The sequence below is a fragment of the Hyposmocoma kahamanoa genome, unplaced genomic scaffold (genome assembly GCF_003589595.1).
Source record: "Hyposmocoma kahamanoa isolate Upper Pololo Valley unplaced genomic scaffold, ASM358959v1 88, whole genome shotgun sequence".
NCBI lineage: Eukaryota > Metazoa > Arthropoda > Insecta > Lepidoptera > Cosmopterigidae > Hyposmocoma > Hyposmocoma kahamanoa.
The window spans coordinates 18,617,053-18,636,307 of record NW_020654466.1 but is presented as its reverse complement, the minus strand read 5'-3'; the positions used below and the strand labels follow the sequence as shown (position 1 = coordinate 18,636,307).

Here is a 19,255-nt window from a genome sequence, read left to right as displayed (position 1 = left end):
AAATGAGAAATTTGCATAAGAGCCCGTAGAATCAATTTGACTTAGATGAGCGTGAGCTTGACTGAGTTTCACACACAAACAAACGCATACTTGCACGTAAACAAATCTAATCAAACATACATACACACTTATGCCTATTCTTTTTTATCATTTACCTCATAGCTATCTCTAAAAGTGTATAACCAAGACTGTTCAAACTTATTTTTGTACTTTAATTACATGTACATATTTTTTGTCCCGCCTAACTGAACACTATTTCCTAACTTGTCTAGTTTATGAGCTAGCCCTTAGATTTGTTACGCCCTTCTACCTGTTTATTTTATTATTGTTGTGTTTAAATTTCTTACCGCTAAACTTACGTGAACACTCGATGAGACGTTTTTTGGTCATAATATAATATATAATAAATAATAGATTTAATATTTTTAAATTCAAACTAATTCTAGAGTTGTTGCAAATATTAGCATCAGCATCCGCATCCGCGGATAATTTGCATGAATTAATATATCTACATCCGCAACAGCCTCCGCATTGATTGATGCTGATATTCATTGCGGGTATTTGCTTCGTGTCATTAATTTAAAAACCGTTCAAAAACAGACCGCAAGCCCAAAAAGCAGTTCAGCCATCGTTTTTATTTTTGAGAAAATGTCAGTATGATTAAGCTTGGCAAGCTGATTGATTTTATGGAGGTTTTACCAGTTTACCTAAAACCGGAACACAGTAATGCTGACATTACTGCTTGGCGGCAGAAATAGGTAAGGTGGCAGTACTTCACTAATTGTGAAAGTTTCCTTACTTAAACGTCACAAAATCATTGAAAAATTAATTTTCATGTAAAATCAATAAATATCTGTACATTTTCAAGATTTTTTAAAATAGATAAAATCAGCATCCACATCAGCATCTGCAGATGTTAAAGTAAAAAAATCAGCATATGCATCCACATTGGTTGATTTGTAAAAACCTGCATCAGTAACAACCCTGCTCTGCACAATACTCGTCAACAAAAGCAGGGAAGATATATAGACATAAAGAACAGGACGTCTGTTTAACGCTTCAGAAATGTGTTTTTAACTTTCTGATGTAACAGGAATCTCAGCTTATTCCGCTTTTCTTTTGAACAGAAGTTTTCTGCGTCAATTTTAAGTAAATACCCTGTGACCTACAAACCTATTTTCACTAGTGATGTTAGTAATCACATTGTTACTTTATATCACCGATGGATGCGAGCAAAAATGCGTTATACGCTAGCAGTAAAAATAAAAATAAAAAATAGTCTTTCTGTCTAAATCAGGCACTATTAGTAAAATAAGTGAAAAGGAAACACCCACTATACACGTATTTATATTTGTTAAAGAATATTTCAGAAAAACCCTTTTTAACTGACTTCAAAAAAGGAGGAGGTTCTCAATCAGGTTCTTAAGTTTTTTTTTTATGAATGTTACGTGATAACTCCAGCATTTATGAACCGAATTTGATGATCATTTTTTGTTGGAAAGAGGATACCTCAGAAGTGGTCCCATTTAAATTTGAAGAAAATATTCTACCTCTAAGAGTGGCAAAATAGGGGATGAATGAATTTTGAGATCGGTTTTTTAGTACTCTGTACTGAGATTATATTTTTTTATTCAAAATTATTTATGATTCCAAGTGACGGGACGAACAAATTATTCGACACATCAGTCCATAGCAGTTGTGTACCACTCTGAGCTGTAAGTAGCAAAGATTTGAAGGGCGATGCCACCACGCCGGTCACTCTGACACAGAAGTTGACATCTCCCATATACCACTAGTAATGTCACCAGCACCCTTACCCTACAAAACTGGAACACAGTAATGCTGACATTACTGCTTGGCGGCAGAAATAGGTAAGGTGGCAGTACTTCGCAGGGCGAACCCTTTCACAAGGAGTTCTACTGCTACTAATATTTTTTTTATAACAAACATTACAAAATCATTGAAAAAATCAATTTTCTTGTAGATTTAATAAAGATCTGTACATTTTAAAGATATTTTTAAATAAATAAAATAAGCATCCACGTCAGCATCTGCAGACGTTAAATTAAAAAATCAGCATCCGCATTCGCGGATGTGTAAAAACCTGCATCAGCCACATCCCTACTGTATAGAATACTCATCAACAAAAACAGGGACGAACTCTTTCACTCTTTCTACCACTACCAAAAATTGATATAACCTATCCTAAATTAGAATAAAATAGGGTAGGTACATAGCGCGTAATCTCGAACGAGTCCTGGTATTATGCAATTTAATCGATTTTACAATCTAATTTAGGACTGGGGATTGTTTAGGGTAAGATCTAATTACATATAAAATTTACGTTCACTTTAGTATATAATAACAAATTTATATTAAGTATCTCGTAATTCAGTGACTGCGATATAAAATAATAGCTGTAACGGCTCTTCACTAGTTTATTACAATCTTCCCGTGTTTAGTAAAGTTTTGTTGGAAACTATTATCTGGGGCAGACGGTATACACTGTCACAAACATGGCAATTTAGAGATCAAATTATAAAGTCGTTCTTAGTGTTTACATACTTGCTTATGTATCTATAATCTAAGTGAACAAATACATAATATTGTATTTTATTTTGCTGTAGGGAAATGTGATTTAGTTTGACAAGCGAAATGTTCTTATCGTATCCAATGGCATACACTGTAATGCTTACCATCGTGGTCCAAAGTACTTACAGTTCGCTGCCCTAAGTAAGATACTTAACCACCTAGCTGATTTTTTGGTTCTGAAGGCCTTCTTACGCATTCAACAGAAAAGTGTAAAGGATTTTCAGCTTTTCGGTTGAAATTTGTACTTATGTAATGTAATTAAAGATCAAATTATATATTATTAAAAAACTTTTTTAAAAGTCATTCACTTATGATGCAATAAGGAAGTCATACCCAAATGAATTTTACGGCTCACTGGTTTTAACCTTTAGGTTAAAGTTGTTTAACACCATTCTTAACACTGATCTACTTAGAACCAAATAGACGGTTGGAAGGTCAGGTATATTATGGCTTCCACTGTACTCTATTGTTACCCAGGGCCTGCCAGATGTACTGGAAAGGAATGTTAGGTACATCGTGCGGGGAGACTTCTTTCGTTCACCCCAAATAATTACAAAAATCAATCACTATCACATTACCAATCTATATCATCCTATAGGACGTAATTTACAAAGCACAATTTAGTGAAAACTTGAAAAGAAATTGTATTTTTACTCTGAATAGTATTTTGTTTTACTTGCATAATGTTTTTCCCAAACAGGTAAATAAGTATTTCAAGAAAACCTGTAAAATATTAAAAATCTTTACGCTTTGTTCTCTTAGCTTAACCGCCCCAAAATCCACATATTCATAATTTCTACTGTATACTACGGCCTCCGTACGATGATATTGAAATTTAATTATAGTTTTCTATGCGGTATTGCAATTGTTATGGACAGACGTGCTGCTTACCATCAAGTACACGACTTATTCGTCCCGTCACTTGGTATAATTTAAAAAAAATTCTACCTCCATCCACATTTCGTCTATAAATTTGTGCTGTCAGTCTACTAAAATTCATCTTTTCTACATGATGAAGCCATCAAATCCCCATTCCCTTTACAATTCTGATCACCAAATCATCTTTCATATCACAACGTTCTTTTACTATTTGATTATTCGACGTTCTATCTGACTAAAAACTCTAAAAATGCAAAGCTCTCATTCCTACAGAATTCACAGCCAATATTCACTATACCAGTATACTTTTCGTTCCTGTAAATAAGGCACGTAGTAAAGTAGATCGTCTATCAGGTACCACATAGAAACCGCATTGTAATTCCTTTCACCAAACGTACCGGAGTTTCCTTTAAACTTGGCACACAGCTTACAGCTACGCAGTAAATCAACTAAACTTTTCCCGTCTCATCTATAAACCTTGATTCTTCAAAGTTTGGAAGCATCACTTACTGTGAAGTTACAGATTAAAGAGTTGGATATTTCGATACGTCCGCTGAATTTTGATTATCTTCACCCAATTATACGTCCCAATGCCGGACACGAGTCTTCTCTAATGAGAGAGTTTAAGTCACAGTCATCGAGTATATAACCAGAAATAGAGACGAAATAAGGGCCATCTATCCCTGGCAACTCATCAGGCATTTTTTAGTTTGCGATTTAAAGCTCTGAGTGGCACTGCACTTTCCACTAGACACATGAGGATGGATTATAACGCATAGAAGTTAACATGTATAATATAAGTATAGTTTCACTGTGTTCGGCCAAACATCAGGCATGCAAACATATTGAAAGTATATTATAAACTTTAATCATATTATTATGGACTTGAACATACTAAACTGGACACACATGGATTTAATAAGTCAGTCTGTAATTTAAACGGGGTGATAGTTATAGAATAACTTATTGCTTCATATCCCTAAAAACTGTTGGAACAGTTCAAGAATAATAAAGATGATATACTATCAAAAGCAACCACGTATGTTAACTGTGTTATACGTATGCAAGCTGTCTCTAGTTGCTTGCATAATTAGTGGGTCTTTACTTTGTCTTTGTAAGACGAATATTTGTCATAGCGAGCCAAATAAAGGATTTGTAAGTAGCATAAGAACGTCGTTGTAAGAAGACTGGGTGAATGCACATTTTCACATCAAAATATAGTAATTTATTCCTCTCTACTTTCAAAAAACAAAATGAAAAGCCAGTCTTATATATTCTTTTTTATTTTTTATAATACTAAGTGACGGTATGTACAAGTGGTATGCCTGGGAGTAAGCGATGTGCCTGTCCCTAACAGTGCAGTGCCACTTAGAGCTTTTTGTCACAAAGATCTGAGGGGCACTGCCACTGCGCCCGACACTGAAACATTAGTTGACAAGTCCCACGTGCCTGTAATTTCAAGCACGCACTCTTACGGAACGCAGTAATGTTCACATTACTGCTTGGTGGCAGAAATAGGTAAGGTGGTAGTACTTCCCTGGAGAAACTCTTTCACAACTACTGCTACTAATAAATTTTCTCCTATACGGGCTTAACGAGTTTACTGGGACGTATAAATGAGCGGATGTTGTGCATCTTTATTCAGATTTAATAAAAAGTATATTTTATTGTATATTATAGTATTTTTAAAATTATTAAATATATTAAAGATTATGTTTGGTTTTGAAGAATAGTAATATAGTCTTTGAAACAAAAGACAGAAACGAAATATTACAGTTTATTAAAGGACATTACATTTGTAATATTGAAGACAATTTGTTATGCGGGGTGAAAATATATCTTCTTGTCTTGTCTAATCACCGGTCATCATCTCCATGAACTCTGGAACAAAAGGTCGCGTTGTAATTACTTGTGTCTATCATTTTCATTGGTTTATCTTGTCATTTATTATTTATATTCCGCGACTATATCTAGCAGATTCTAATGATGTGACTACATACTTATAACTATGATATGATTTCTCACTTCCTCAATTTCATTTCATTACTTGATTTTTTTAATTGAGGCCTTACTGTGAGTGACAAGTTGCTAATTAGATAACCTGATAGTTTTGCTATGTTCTTCTTTTTCATAGTTTAAGGTTACGGCCTCTCTTATGATAAAACATGAAGAAGAAGCAGATACCAAGATTGTCAGGTTATCTAATTAGCAACATGTCACTCAAGTAAAGTCTCGTTTTTTTTTTAATATTATGTAGGCAGCAAACAAGGAAACGGCCCGCCATCAGGAAAGCGGTCATCGTCACCTATAAACACCTGCAAAACCAGGGCGTCACAAGCGCGTTGCCAACCCTTTAGGACCCTTCTCAAACCCCTTTTGAAGGACTTCGTGTATTCCTGCGGGAAAACCCCGAGAGTAGGCGGATGGACTCCCAGCCGGTGGCGAGCGGTGCGGTGATAAAAAGTTGCTATTGGCATCAACATAAAAAAAAACCAAGTAATAGAATTTATTTATATTTTTATTTATTTATTTTTACTTTAATTATAACGGACATACCAATTACAATAATTAAAGAATGTATTTGCGACAGTGAAAAACCATATACTAGTTATAAGTCTGTAGTCACATCATTATAATCTTCTAGCTGTGGTCGCGGCTTGATGGAATAGACGGATAAGAAAAAAGAAATAACATTGGTTTCATTCTTTAATGGAGTGAGTAATGAATTTTCATTGCCCTGTCATCTTTTCCATCGATTCGTTGCCATCTTAAGGTTACGTAATGGAGTGTTATGATAGTGATGTACCAATACTAATTTAACTAATTGGGTACACTACAAACAAAAAAGAGCCAAAATTCATTCTATGAAAGTTACGTCGGTAACTCCAGTCCAGGTATTTAAACTTTTATGTTACCTCTGTTCATGTTAACCTCTTGTGACAATTAACCCAGATATGCCTACCGTCCCATATTTAGAACATCAATTTTAAAAAAATGTTTCATTCTACCCTCATTATATTTATGTCAAATGCAACTACGTTCTCAAAGGTTAGGAGCAACACAACTAAATTACATCGCGATTGCTTATTTCTACAAATAATTAATATTCTTTAATTGTTTTTAAACTCGTCGAAATTGTGAATTATAAAACATGTCAAGTAATAGGTGAGTACTTAGATCAAATAAAATGCTTAGTGTTTTTTACAACTATAGTTTTTGTTCGTGGATTGCTTGGTTATTATAAATATTCCATAATAACTTAGTTTTAATAACTTATGCATATATTTTTTGTGGTGAATATGTTAGTGTACTATATGTAGGACAGTAGGCTTATACATGGTAATTTATTGATTTGTAGACCCTTGGCGGCTCACGAAATATTAAGTATTCTGGAGGAGGGTGACAGCGAAGATGATCATCGTGAACGTTTGTTAACCATTCTACCGCCACCAGTGAATGTCAACTGTCCCACTGATGAAGATTCAGGGGATGAAGACCAGGTTTCTGTAAACAATTTGCCAAGAAATATTTTGTTACAACCTGCTTTGTTAACTGTTCGTGGCGAAGTTTCCGATTCGGACGATGAACCGGTGGAACCTCCAGTAAAACGGAAGAAAATCAGATATTCTTGGAAGAAGCAAGATCTGGTCAAACCTCAAATAGAGTGGCCTTGTATCCAAGGAGCTGCCCAAGAAAAGAGTCCATTGGAGTGGTTTGAATGTTTTTTCGATGATAGAGTGATCACGTTATTGGTTACTGAAACTAATAAATATGCTGTAAAAAAAAATCAACTAGGTGATATTACTGCTGGAGAAATAAAATGCTTTATTGGAATTTTGTTAGTGAGTGGCTATTCATGGCATCCACGAAGAAGAATGTTTTGGGAAAATTCTCCTGATAGTAAAAATGAATTGGTTTGTTCGGCAATGTCCAGGGACCGGTTTGAGTTTATTTTCCGCCACCTCCATGTAAACGATGACTTGAATCCAGATGATAAGTACACTAAAATAAGACCTATTCTTTGTCTGTTAAATGAGAGGTTCTTAGCTTTTGCACCTGTGGAAGAACATTACAGCGTTGATGAAGCTATGATCCCATATTATGGTAGGCATGGATGCAAACAACACATCAAAGGTAAGCCTATTCGATATGGATATAAGTCCTGGGTAGGAGCTACCCGGCTAGGATATGTCTTGTGGATGGAGCCATATCAAGGAGCAACTACATTGTGTAACCCCATTTATAAAGATTTAGGTCTTGGAGCCAGTGTAGTGTTAACCTTCTGTGATGTACTTACTTCCCGTGGTTACAATCTTCCATATCATATCGTTATTGACAATTTTTTCACTGGAACACCACTGCTGGAAGAAATGACAAAAAGAAGATTTCGTTGTACTGGAACAATCCGGGAAAACAGGACAGCCAGTTGCCCTCTTATTGCATCTAAGCAATTGAAGAAAAAACAAAGAGGGTCTATAGATTACAGAATTACAGACGACAATAACTTCATCATCGCTAAGTGGCATGACAATAATATATTCAGCATTGCATCCAATTCGGTTGGGTTGAATCCTATGCAGCCTGCAAAGAGATTTTCCCAAAGTGAAAAAAGGAATATAATCATTGAGGAGCCGCGACTTGTGTCTATTTATAACAAGTATATGGGTGGGGTGGATCGCTCAGATGAAAATATTTCTCACTACAGAGTAGGCATCAGGGGCAAGAAATGGTATACGCCACTACTGACTCACATGATCGACTTGGCAAAACATAACGCTTGGCGATTATATAAAGACAATAACGGCAATTTAGACCACCTAGGCTTTCGTCGTCGAGTTGCAACTGCTTTGATTGAAATCAATCGAGAAAAATCAAAAAGAGGACCCAGTAGACCGTCTGTGAATGAGCATGTTGATTCTCGAACGGAAAATAAAGGGCATCATGTTATCCCTCAAAGCAAACAAACTCGATGCCGCAAATGTCACAAAAAATGTTTGACTCGCTGCAAGAAATGTGATGTTGGTGTTTGTGTAAAATGTTTTGATGATTATCATACTAAATAATTGATAAATAAGCTAACTACCCCAACTTTTTCTATACTTTTTTACTTTAAAATATAATCAAAATAAACCTACCTAATTATAATTATGACGATTTCCGTACTAAATTACCTTACCTACCTTACGTTCTACCTGTACGCCTACTGTCCCATATATAGGACAGCATTTTCCGGGAAAACGGGAGAGATTTTTTTTTTTTTACTATTTTTACTATGTACAATAAACTATTTTAATTCATATATTTAACAAAAAATAATCACTTTTAAAATAATATAGTTTCAGGTATATCTGGGTTAAAAATACTTGCCGTCAAAGTCCACGGTTCCAGAGTCATCAGTGTCAATCTCGGCAATCATCTCGTTGAGTTGATCAGGTGTGAGCTGATCATCCAGCGCTGCCAATATCTCGCGTAGACTCGATGTAGGGATGTAGCCGTTGCCTGGAAATATTCATTTTTGTCTGTACTAATATAAAAAAGACATAGCAGTTCTCTTGCATTGGTCAAACACGTCTATCGCATGTAAAACGAGCCATGGGTAAAGACCACCTCGGAGTGGATCCCACCCGACGCAAACCGGAGGCGTAGAAGTTCCAGAAGGAGATGGAGTGACGAGCTAGATGCCAAAATGTCATATGAGCATATGACATTTTGGCATGTAGTGGCTTTAAATTGTGATGAGTGTAGGAAGGGAAAGGAGATCTTTTCCCTGCAGTGGGATAGTTATGACTGAAAAGTGAAATGCAGAGACCAGACTTACAGTACCGGCATGGTATGATGGCCGTTTTGACATCTGTCCGGTCATCAAGTTTCGTATTAATTCATAACTACGTTTAAGGAGCTCATTGATGTACGTGGAATGTATAATTTTACAACACAACTCGGCATTTGTTTTTCGAAATTCGAAATTTTTGAAAATGAAATCTAATACGATCGTCACTTATGGGATCGCTGGCCAACACAACTTCTACCTCCGGCACACCCGCGTCAAAGCTCAATGCAAAATAAAGTAGTTTCGAATTGACGATATACTAGTTATAAATACTATACACCTTGCAATACTAGTTATAAATCTAAAAACTTAAAGATGCGACTCGCATTTGATTATATTTTTTTCGATAATGAATTGAGATTTGACCTCACTATTGTAATCTGGCAATACGGCCATCATAGCGTGCCGGTACTATAGTGTTAGATTAAGTTATCTACAACAGAGAGCCGAACTAATCAGGCGGAAGTACGTGTACTTGTAGTTCAAGTTCGTTACAAATTGCCGAATTTATCAGCAGCAAATTAATTACTCATATTAATTACTTTATGAGTAATTGGAATGTGTACCTTACGCAAGTGCGCAAATCCAGCCTTGTATAGAGTATTGCAGCCACCTGTGAGATGGCTCAGGGAAATAACAATTAAAAACTTTACACTTGGTTGAATTCAGAGCCAGGAGACTTAGGGTCGTATTCTAGAACTCTACTCAACACTCAAGTCAGGACTTGAGTATTGCAGTGAGCACTGAAAATCATACTCAAGTCCTTGCCATTAGGGTCGTATTTCCAGTGCTTGAAATCATACTCAAGTCTGCTCAAATCCTGACTTGAGCATTGAGTAGAATCCTGGAATACGACCCTCAGTCTCAGCTTCATAGTTTAACCTGTCGACGCAAAGTTGCCTGTTTCTTGGTTTTCTACACATTATGCTTCGGTGAGTGTGCCCATGAGCTCTACCGTTTCATTACTCCTTCCTCTTTTTAGAAAGAAAGAAGAAAGAAAATATATTTATTTGGTCCACATTACATTGACAATAACTACTTTACAACTACAAAAATAAGGAACCAAAAAGGTCACCACTCAGCATGTGCCAGTTTGCTCACGGAGAAACAGACCGGAGGAACTTTTTACTATCGGAGAATGAGAGAAAGGAAACGTTTGTTAGTTTATTTGATGATCAAGTAGTAAAATAATTTATATTGTCACCTTTATGTGCATTTACAAAAAAAAACATTTGCTATTTATAATTTACGTTTTGACCTAAATTTCACGGTAGCTTACCGCTTACCTTGTACAGAATTCATAACAAATAAAAAAGGTAGGAAACTTGACACGATACCCTGTAAAATGTAGGAAATATTTTATGTGCGACCTTTGAAAGTTACTCTAAAATATGTGTTCAGAAAGTCGTTTTGGCTTTAACTTTTTGGAACTTAATCCAGTTTTTACAGGCAATTGCTGAGTTTGTACAATTTTCGGATTCAACGTGAATTTTGCCTCTCATGCAATGTTGCGTGAAATTCTAGTGTTGAAATAGAATGAACAACTTCGATCGTAATTAGTAAACAAAACAAGTATACAGGTGATTTTTTTTAGTCATCATCCAAATATTTTCTAAGAATACAAAGATTCCATTTAAAAAAATGGTATGTTAGGCGGTATAGGAAATTAAACTCCTTTTTCCGGGTTCAATATCGCGTATATTTGTTTATTTAGACAAATCTGACCGTTACCTAACGTTGGTTAATTTAAAAAAAAACAAATATACTCGAATTTGAAATTTATTTCCTATACTTACAATATAACTCTGTAACAATAGTTACACATTACTGGTAGAGTTTTTGGGTTTTGCTTTTGCTTTTTTTTCCTAAGTTTTGGATTCTACATTACGAATGAGAAGCTACATCTAATCAGTTTGTCTATGTCCAGTATAATTGGCTTACCTATGAAATAAAGAAAATGTTATTCTCACTTAATTACCGCAATAACTCACCACATGGACGTTAATAGGTCACTACAAGTCCCAGACCTCTTGGGATATTGGCAACAGCAGTAAAGCTGCAATCTAGTACACATGGCGCCAATCGGCAGTTTTTTTATGTATACTACAAGTTTTATTCCATAACGAAAAATAGGCAATGGACTTTGGTACTCCTAATCTTTATCAACCTAAATACGTTTCAATGCTCGGCACGGGTTCTTTTACAATGTTCGATGTCCTGTTTAAGCCCAAAAAGATTATTAATTAATTTCATTCGTAGAAACTTCAATTCTCTCACCTAAAAAGCTTTATTTTTACTTATAACACCAAGGGTGAGATGACTTTCTGAGAATTTTATTACGTTTCTAAATAAAAAGTAAAGTCACCTCTTACGGCACGGTCGCGTCATCATCGCCGTCTTCGTTGTCTTCGTCGTGGTTTTCATCCAATTTTCGAAAACCAATAACAGCATTAATCTCTTGGCACTTATCCAAATGTACATACAACGAACCATTAATGCGTTTATAGCAAACAATTATTGGAAAACTCATTGTTTTCTCGCACATAAATTCGAGTGAATACGCGAAATATATTCAAGTGCGATAAAACCAACTCTGCGAAGCCATTATCTGAGGCGTGCATGATGATCCAATGTGAATGTGTGATTTAATTTATATCCCCCTTTCTCTTTGCAAATTTTAATGCAACAATTTTTTTATGATATCAAGTGATGTGACGAGCAAATCGTGTGCCTGGTGATAAGTAATACGCCTGTCCATAAAAATGTAACAGTTAAAGTCGCACTCAGACATAACTTGATAAGGCACATATGCCTTTAACTTTACCAGTACCTTCACCTTTCATAATCAAAACGCAATAAGTGAGCATTACCGCTTGGCGGCAGAAATAGACTCATCTATTCAGAAGCAGAACTTCTCTAGACGAACTCTTCCACAAGGAGCTCTACTGCTGTAAAATATTGTGCAGTAAATATGAAGTATTATTTTTTTAGGCTTTAATAGTGTCTCAATACTGGGCAAAGGACTTTCAACTCTCTATATACGCAGCAATTGATCAATTATTCGATCAATTATTGTACTTTGTTGCTTTACCACTACAAAGATATTGTTTAGTTTCATATTTACCCTTTGTTATTGTCTCTTATTTTATGTTAAAAAGAAATTGTTACTTAATACAAATATTATGCCATATATATTTTATCTTTTGGTACATACTTAATCGTTAATTGTAATATAAATTCATTATTTTCTGTACAAGTAGACCACAATAAACACAAGCTCTTCATTAATAATATCAAGTGTTTGTTTTTGTTTATACTACCTCTATACTATACGTTGTTAATAAAGCAAGCGAAAAGATACCACCGACCTCGGTATCTCGATGTCCCTTTCAATAACTTTTATGTTATTACATGAATGCTAAGCATTGTTTATTAAATATGATTGCTTGCTTGCTTAGTCTGACTACTTTACTACGTCACAGTAATAAATAAAAATTAAAAAAGTGAGCAATTTCTCACTCATGGGAGCCGGTTCCACGTCTGTCGCCGTAATTTTAAGAAAAGAACAAAATTAAACACTCTTGGAAATCGCAATATTTCGAGGATAAACTCTAATAACTTACACGTCGAATACATACCGTAACTTTCCAATTTAATATAAACAAAGATGTTTTCTTGGGAATACAAAATGTGTTTCAATTTTTCTTATCATTAATGTCAATTCAACTAAAAACCTCTTAATGACAAAAGTTCGATGATGATCAATTATTCCAGCACGCGTCTAGATCATTCCGCCTTTTCTGCTCTGGTTTGTCGCGCTGCCGATGGCCATCTTGAGTGGTAATACATACCCTCCCTAGGTGCATAGGACAGATATGACTAACCCATTTTTCAGATTAATTTACTATTAGGCATTTGAGACTTGTCAACTTATGTTTCAGGGTACCTATTACACATAAACCCAGTGGCAGTTTCATTTCTTATATCGAATACTTAATAAAAATTGCCACGGAAATTAGGCGGAGAATACCAACCCGAAAAAATGGTCCATGTAGGCAAGTTAGTTTAAATTTCAACGTTCGTTCGGCTAAATGTATGCTAAAAAAGTTCCTTTTATAAATAAATTTTGTTTAGATTTGAAATAAAACAGAGTTCCCTAAAAGTCTCAATTTACAATCGTTTGATATAAACAGAACAAAGCTCAATTCTTAAAATAGCAGTTTCAACAAAATTGTTACAAGCTTATTGAAGATTTTCTAAAATCTTCTATTACAGCTATCTCTTGGACGATGTCGGAGCTTGGATTTAAACCTCGTTAGCGACATAACTTGGCATGAGACTTCTATAAAAAAAACCTTATGAAACCTTTATACGCACCTTCTATTAAAGACGATTATCCACTAGAAAGAAAAGTTCTTCTAAATAATTATCACAGTCATTTCATACATTTCTCCCAAACAAAAAAGTCCTTAAAAACCAATTACTCAGGTATCATAGCCTTCAAACTGTTGGTAATATGAAACCTATTATTAATATATATATATATATATATATATATATATATATATTCAGCCGGTACCTGGCCGAGTGAAGAAAAACTTTCATAGATGGCGCTACGTCGAAAAGGCATTAAAAAACAAGAACAAAGATCTGCAAGAAGCACATACATCAATTCATAAGGTCTGCTGGTTTGCTGACGCAGTTGGGAGAACGTCAGGCATGATACGCAGAAGGCTCTGGTTCGAATCCAGCCCGATCGAAAGAGTTTAATCTTAGTGTTTGATCTTTGTATTAATAATTATAAGAAATTAGTGGAGTAATTTCACAAAACGGTTGCTTTAAAATTGAGAGATAGTTCGAGTCCATGTGGCGTTATGTAAAGTTTATGTAAAGCTTGCACGTCGAAGAAGGTTCACTGTGTGTTTCTTAGATGAGACGCGTGGCTAGCAATGAAACGTATAAAGGGTTGACAATAAACAATAAATACACACTCATAACCCCGCATTAGAAAACCCTGAGTCGCGGGTGCCATGGACACACACATAGAACACCATAAATTACACCTAAACTCACGACAAGGCGTTCCAAATATTTCTTCCGGTCCGGGAAATCGAACCCGGGACCTCTGAGTGGCAGACTAGCATGGTAACCGTTCGCCTACTGAGGCATATACAATACAATAATGACGCGAGCTATAATCTGTATAGTAAAAGGAACAGGATCTTCTTACGACGTATCAAAAACATTTCAAACAAAACTTATTGATTTTAATTTCACTTATGTAGCTATGCGTGTAGGTGCTATTTCGTTTAATCTATTACTTTGATCTAGGATTACAAAAAAAAAATCACAAAAAGCACAGTAAAATTTTGAATTAGTATATAAGTTCTTTGCATCGCGTATTGTAAATGTGTTACATTAGCTTATTCTGTATACTTTACTCTAGTGTGTTGTAATTTTATCGTGCAATGAAGAATATCGCATTCATTCAAATAGTTATAAATACACAAAGACTTGTAGCAACTAATCCGGTTCACTACAGTGATTGTTCAACAAGTCTCAAACGTTAGGATGTTACCAAACCAACCGATCAACGTCGAATCAATCAAACGATCATTCGACTGTCGATTGATGATGGATCGAATGAGGGATTAAGTAATTCATAGAGTGGGTTCTCTACAGCTTTTAAATTATATACATGTCGGAACAGGCATGGTTTAGAACTGAATCTTCGAACATCGTTTGGGCAGATTTAGGGATCGTGCAATGCGTTTAATAGTGACACTGTATGTTTTAATCACTTTGGAATCGAACAACAACTTGTACTTTCTATTAATTTAACTATCAAAATGGGCACTAGGTGAAACGGAGGATAGTTCTGTGACGACGACACTGCTTGGCGACCCGATCGAAAAGTGTCCGATCGACCTGCCAATAAAGTCACGAGCACGGGAGAAAAAGAACAATGAAAGGGCCTTTAGCCTCGATTACTATTAGAATCGATATCGTCAAAAGTCACAAATTCTTAATTTGAAATGCTACAAAATCTTGATATTGACAGGTCGTAGCTTCAAGTTTAAAAAGAAATAACAAATTTTGGATTATAATATAATTTATACATAATATAATACAAGTTACGACGTTTTAATATTATAATAAAATTTCAATCAATATGCTGCCATCTAGATGTTCATTGCTGAACAAGGACGAATTGGAGTTATTGAAAATTTATTATAAAATAAGACTTTCCGATGATATGAGATACCATCACGGGTAATAAATATTGCGGCTATTATTTTTGCATTCCAAAACAGCACAATAAGGCATGTTTATAGGATTTTAGAGAATTTGCACGAAATAATGACAAAGCCATACCATACAAACCGAAAATGGCGAACTGAGCTCAGATAGGTCTTTCGAGACCTATAGTTGGCACACGTCTAACGCTAACTAACCACTTCTGTATTTATAGTTCTGTGGTCACAACTTTGTGGCAGCACGGGAAGTGTATTTGCGCGGACCACACCGCTAGGTGGCGCGCTTGCGTTCCGTTTAGTGTCCGTACTCATTACTGTCTCCGACATACAGAAGCCTAGATTCATCGTCGATTGTTTCATCATTCAATGACAAATGGAACAGATAGATTTGGTGTAGTAGGAGCTGTTGATAGACGCTTCATCGGCCGACGGCATTGACCGACTATAAATTGGTTGGTGTGTTAATACCCTTAGATGAAAAATTATCGTAGCTTTAATTTTTTTTCTCTACTCCAGTTCAAATACAACAAAATTTGATTGAATAGACATGTCTACGTCTTTTTTCAAATAGCAAATCATTTGTAAAAGCAACAAACGAACAACAGTCGGCGAAAGAAAACATGTTATTCTTATCCTAACAACCCATAAACAAGGAGCTCGGGAAAATGTGCTCAGTTATAAACATGGGTTGTCACTGTTTTGTCGGATTTAAAAAAGTAGACAATGAGTTAATTTGACATTTTAAGCAACATTTTCATTTTATTTCATTTTAAGCATATTAAATTTTTTCGGATGTATTTAAATTGATTGTTGTTTGGTTGATAACTTTGCCATCTCCGTCAGCCGTGACGTAACGATGCCCGAAACATTGGTTTGTTTAAAAACACATATACGCTTCTTAGATCTGAAAAGTTTAATTTTCATTGTTATCAAACTTTACTTAAAATCGTTGCAAAGTTTCCTCAAAATCCATTAAATACAAGTAATATTAGACTTCTACAGGTAAGTTCTCCTTTGTAAATGTCCTTTGTAACATGTGTTTTTAGTGTTTTTTCTTTGTGCAATAAAAATAATTGCCATAAGAAAAAAAAACTTCTGCTTCTACAGATTTTGTAAGTATCTGTAATATCTTTATTAACACTTCGGAAAATATACCTAATGGTATTATATTCTAAAATCTATAAAGATGTTTTGTCTATAAAGAATTTAATGACTTTTTTTTTATAATATCAATTGACGGGACGAACAAATCGGGCGCCTGATGGTAAGCTGCACGCCTGGGCGTAACAGTTGCAGTGCCACTCAGAGCTTTAAATCACAAAGATCTGAGGGGCACTGCTACTGCGCCCGTCACCCTGAGACATAAGTTGACAAGTCCTATGTGCCTGTAATTTCACTAGTGCCCCTACCTTTCAAAACCAGAACACAGTAATGCTCACATTACTGCTTGGCGGCAGAAATAGGTAAGGTGGCAGTACTACCATGGACGAACTCTTTCACAAGGAGCTCTACTGCTACTAGATACTATAATTATGTTTAAATATACTGCTTTCTTTAAAATTTTTTTTTTTTTTTAAATTATAACGCACACACTCAACATAGCCCCGCACTAGGGAAACCCTGTGTCGCGGGTGCCATGGACACACATATAGACAACCACAAATTACACCCAAACTCACGAGAGAAATAATTGTAGGCCATACAAATATTTCTCCCGGCCCGGGGATCGAACCTGGGACCTCTGCGTGGCAGTCCGGCATGGTAGCCGTTCGGCCACGGAGGCAGTCAAAAGTTTCTGATCTAGGTTAATTATTATTACTGTTAATTTAAAAACAATCACGTTATTATATTTGTTAATTATAACCTATACATTATTAATTTATAATTGTGAACGAATTAAGTTCTAAGAACTATTGAAGGTAATTTTTTTGTGTCAACCCTGACTTGTGTTACTCAGCGATAAATTTATATTTCATTTATTGTACTACGCAGTGTTCAGAGTTATGAACGGGAAAATGTTCGGTTCAGGAATTTGAACCGTGACACTACCTGCCCTAAAAGTCATTTTAGTTTTTTTACGCATCCTGTGGAAAGTTCTACTCTAAGATGGTAAGATTTTATTAGTAATAAGTAATACTGACACTCTCCACCAGAAAGGAACCGGAAGGTTCAACTAAATATTATAATAATACTAATGATAAAAAGAATAATGATAAGCAATTACATAAACTAAGTTTGTACCTATAGCACAGATTATTTAACACTTACTACGTAACAGATACGTCACTCTCATACAAAATGGAAAATACCTATGCTTTATAGCCTACTAAATCTGACTAATGATACCAAGCGCTCACTAGGATAAAAAAAGGAACTTAAGCACGCGCTCAGAGAGGTGAAAATAACATTGCACGCCGTGTGCAGTCGTGCGGAATCGAATTGAAAGACTTATATCGCACTGCTAGTACAATAGTGTTGTAACTCAAAATATGTGAAATACAAGATTATACTATTGCTGAACGTAAAATTTGATTCCCTACATGTCACTAAAACCGTAGTTAGAATATTGTAAGAAAGTATTAAAACACATTTACTAAACCCAAAATGAGACAACTTTTCGTGGGTTAGTTCTGGACAACACAGTAATAACTAAAAAACATGCATTATTTTTTCCCTTTTATTTTTAAATAATATGTTTGGAAAGTAGAAGATTGTTTAGTTGTCTCTAATAAACTTTAACTTATACACAAATTTTAGTAATCTGTCGCGGGAACTGAGTAATTTTAGTTTTTTTTTTTTCAATTCTGAAAAAATACACTTTTTGAGTTATAGTGTGATATTAGCGCTTGCGCCGACGTCGGCGCACTCAGCAGTAGGCACTTATCGCATAACCTTGAGCGAGTGACGGATGGAACCCCGCCTATAGTATTAAAAAGCCAAACTACCTAGTGGCCGTGATACACGGCTAGAGCGAGGCACATAATCATGGATGATTGAATCAGGGGGTTTACTCTCGTAGTCCGTCAGACGTCCGTCCAAAACTCCTTGTGAAAGAGTTCGTCTAGGGAAGTACTGCCACCTTACCTATTTCTGCTGCCAAGCAGTAACGTTAGCATTAATGTGTTCCGGTTTTGAAGGGTAAGGATGCTGGTGAAATTACAGGCACATGGGACTTGTCGACGTAACAGATCTTTGCGGTTTAAAGCTCTGAGTCGTACTGCAGTGTTATGAACAGGCGTGTCCAACATTAACCCATTTTGCGGCCCACTAGTTGTTGAACTTCTTATGGATTAATAATGATGGTTGTGATTTTAGCCGTGGGGCGACGGCTTAAGAATACATTGTCGCCTCCCCATACATGCCCGTGGGGGTCGTAAGAGGCGACCGAGGGCGTCACAAGTGTCCATCTGCTTAGCATTGTGGTAGGCTCTGTGCCGACTGGATAGCGACCACAGTACACACGGCGGAAAACCCTCCACAGTGAAACGCTTTTGCGAATCGCGTTCAGGGATCAGTTGGTGTACATCCAGTGCATTTGGCCAGACCGGCAAAATGATAGTGACGGAGTGAAGATATTTGTGTTTTCCATCCGTTACTCTCATCTCTGGACTGTATTCGCACTTTCCATCAGGCGCGGTGCAGTCATTTTGTCGAGTCGCAATAAAAAAAAAAAAAAAAAAAAAAAAAAAAAAAAAAA

The 19,255-nt window shown here is 35.7% G+C and overlaps 1 protein-coding gene across 1 annotated transcript in view; it reads right to left on the bottom strand.

Annotated features, from left to right (window-relative positions):
• Positions 1-5,255: 5,255 nt before the first annotated feature.
• LOC113235587 (troponin C-like) overlaps positions 5,256-19,255 on the bottom strand; it is a 52,634-nt gene continuing 38,634 nt past the window's right edge. Inside the window, exons 5-6 of the mRNA XM_026471341.1 lie at positions 8,839-8,970; positions 5,256-5,352 (exon numbers count right to left, since the gene is read on the bottom strand). Coding sequence (XP_026327126.1) covers positions 5,324-5,352; positions 8,839-8,970 — 161 coding nt within the window. The 3' untranslated portion in view covers positions 5,256-5,323. The remainder of the gene's footprint in view (positions 5,353-8,838; positions 8,971-19,255) is intronic.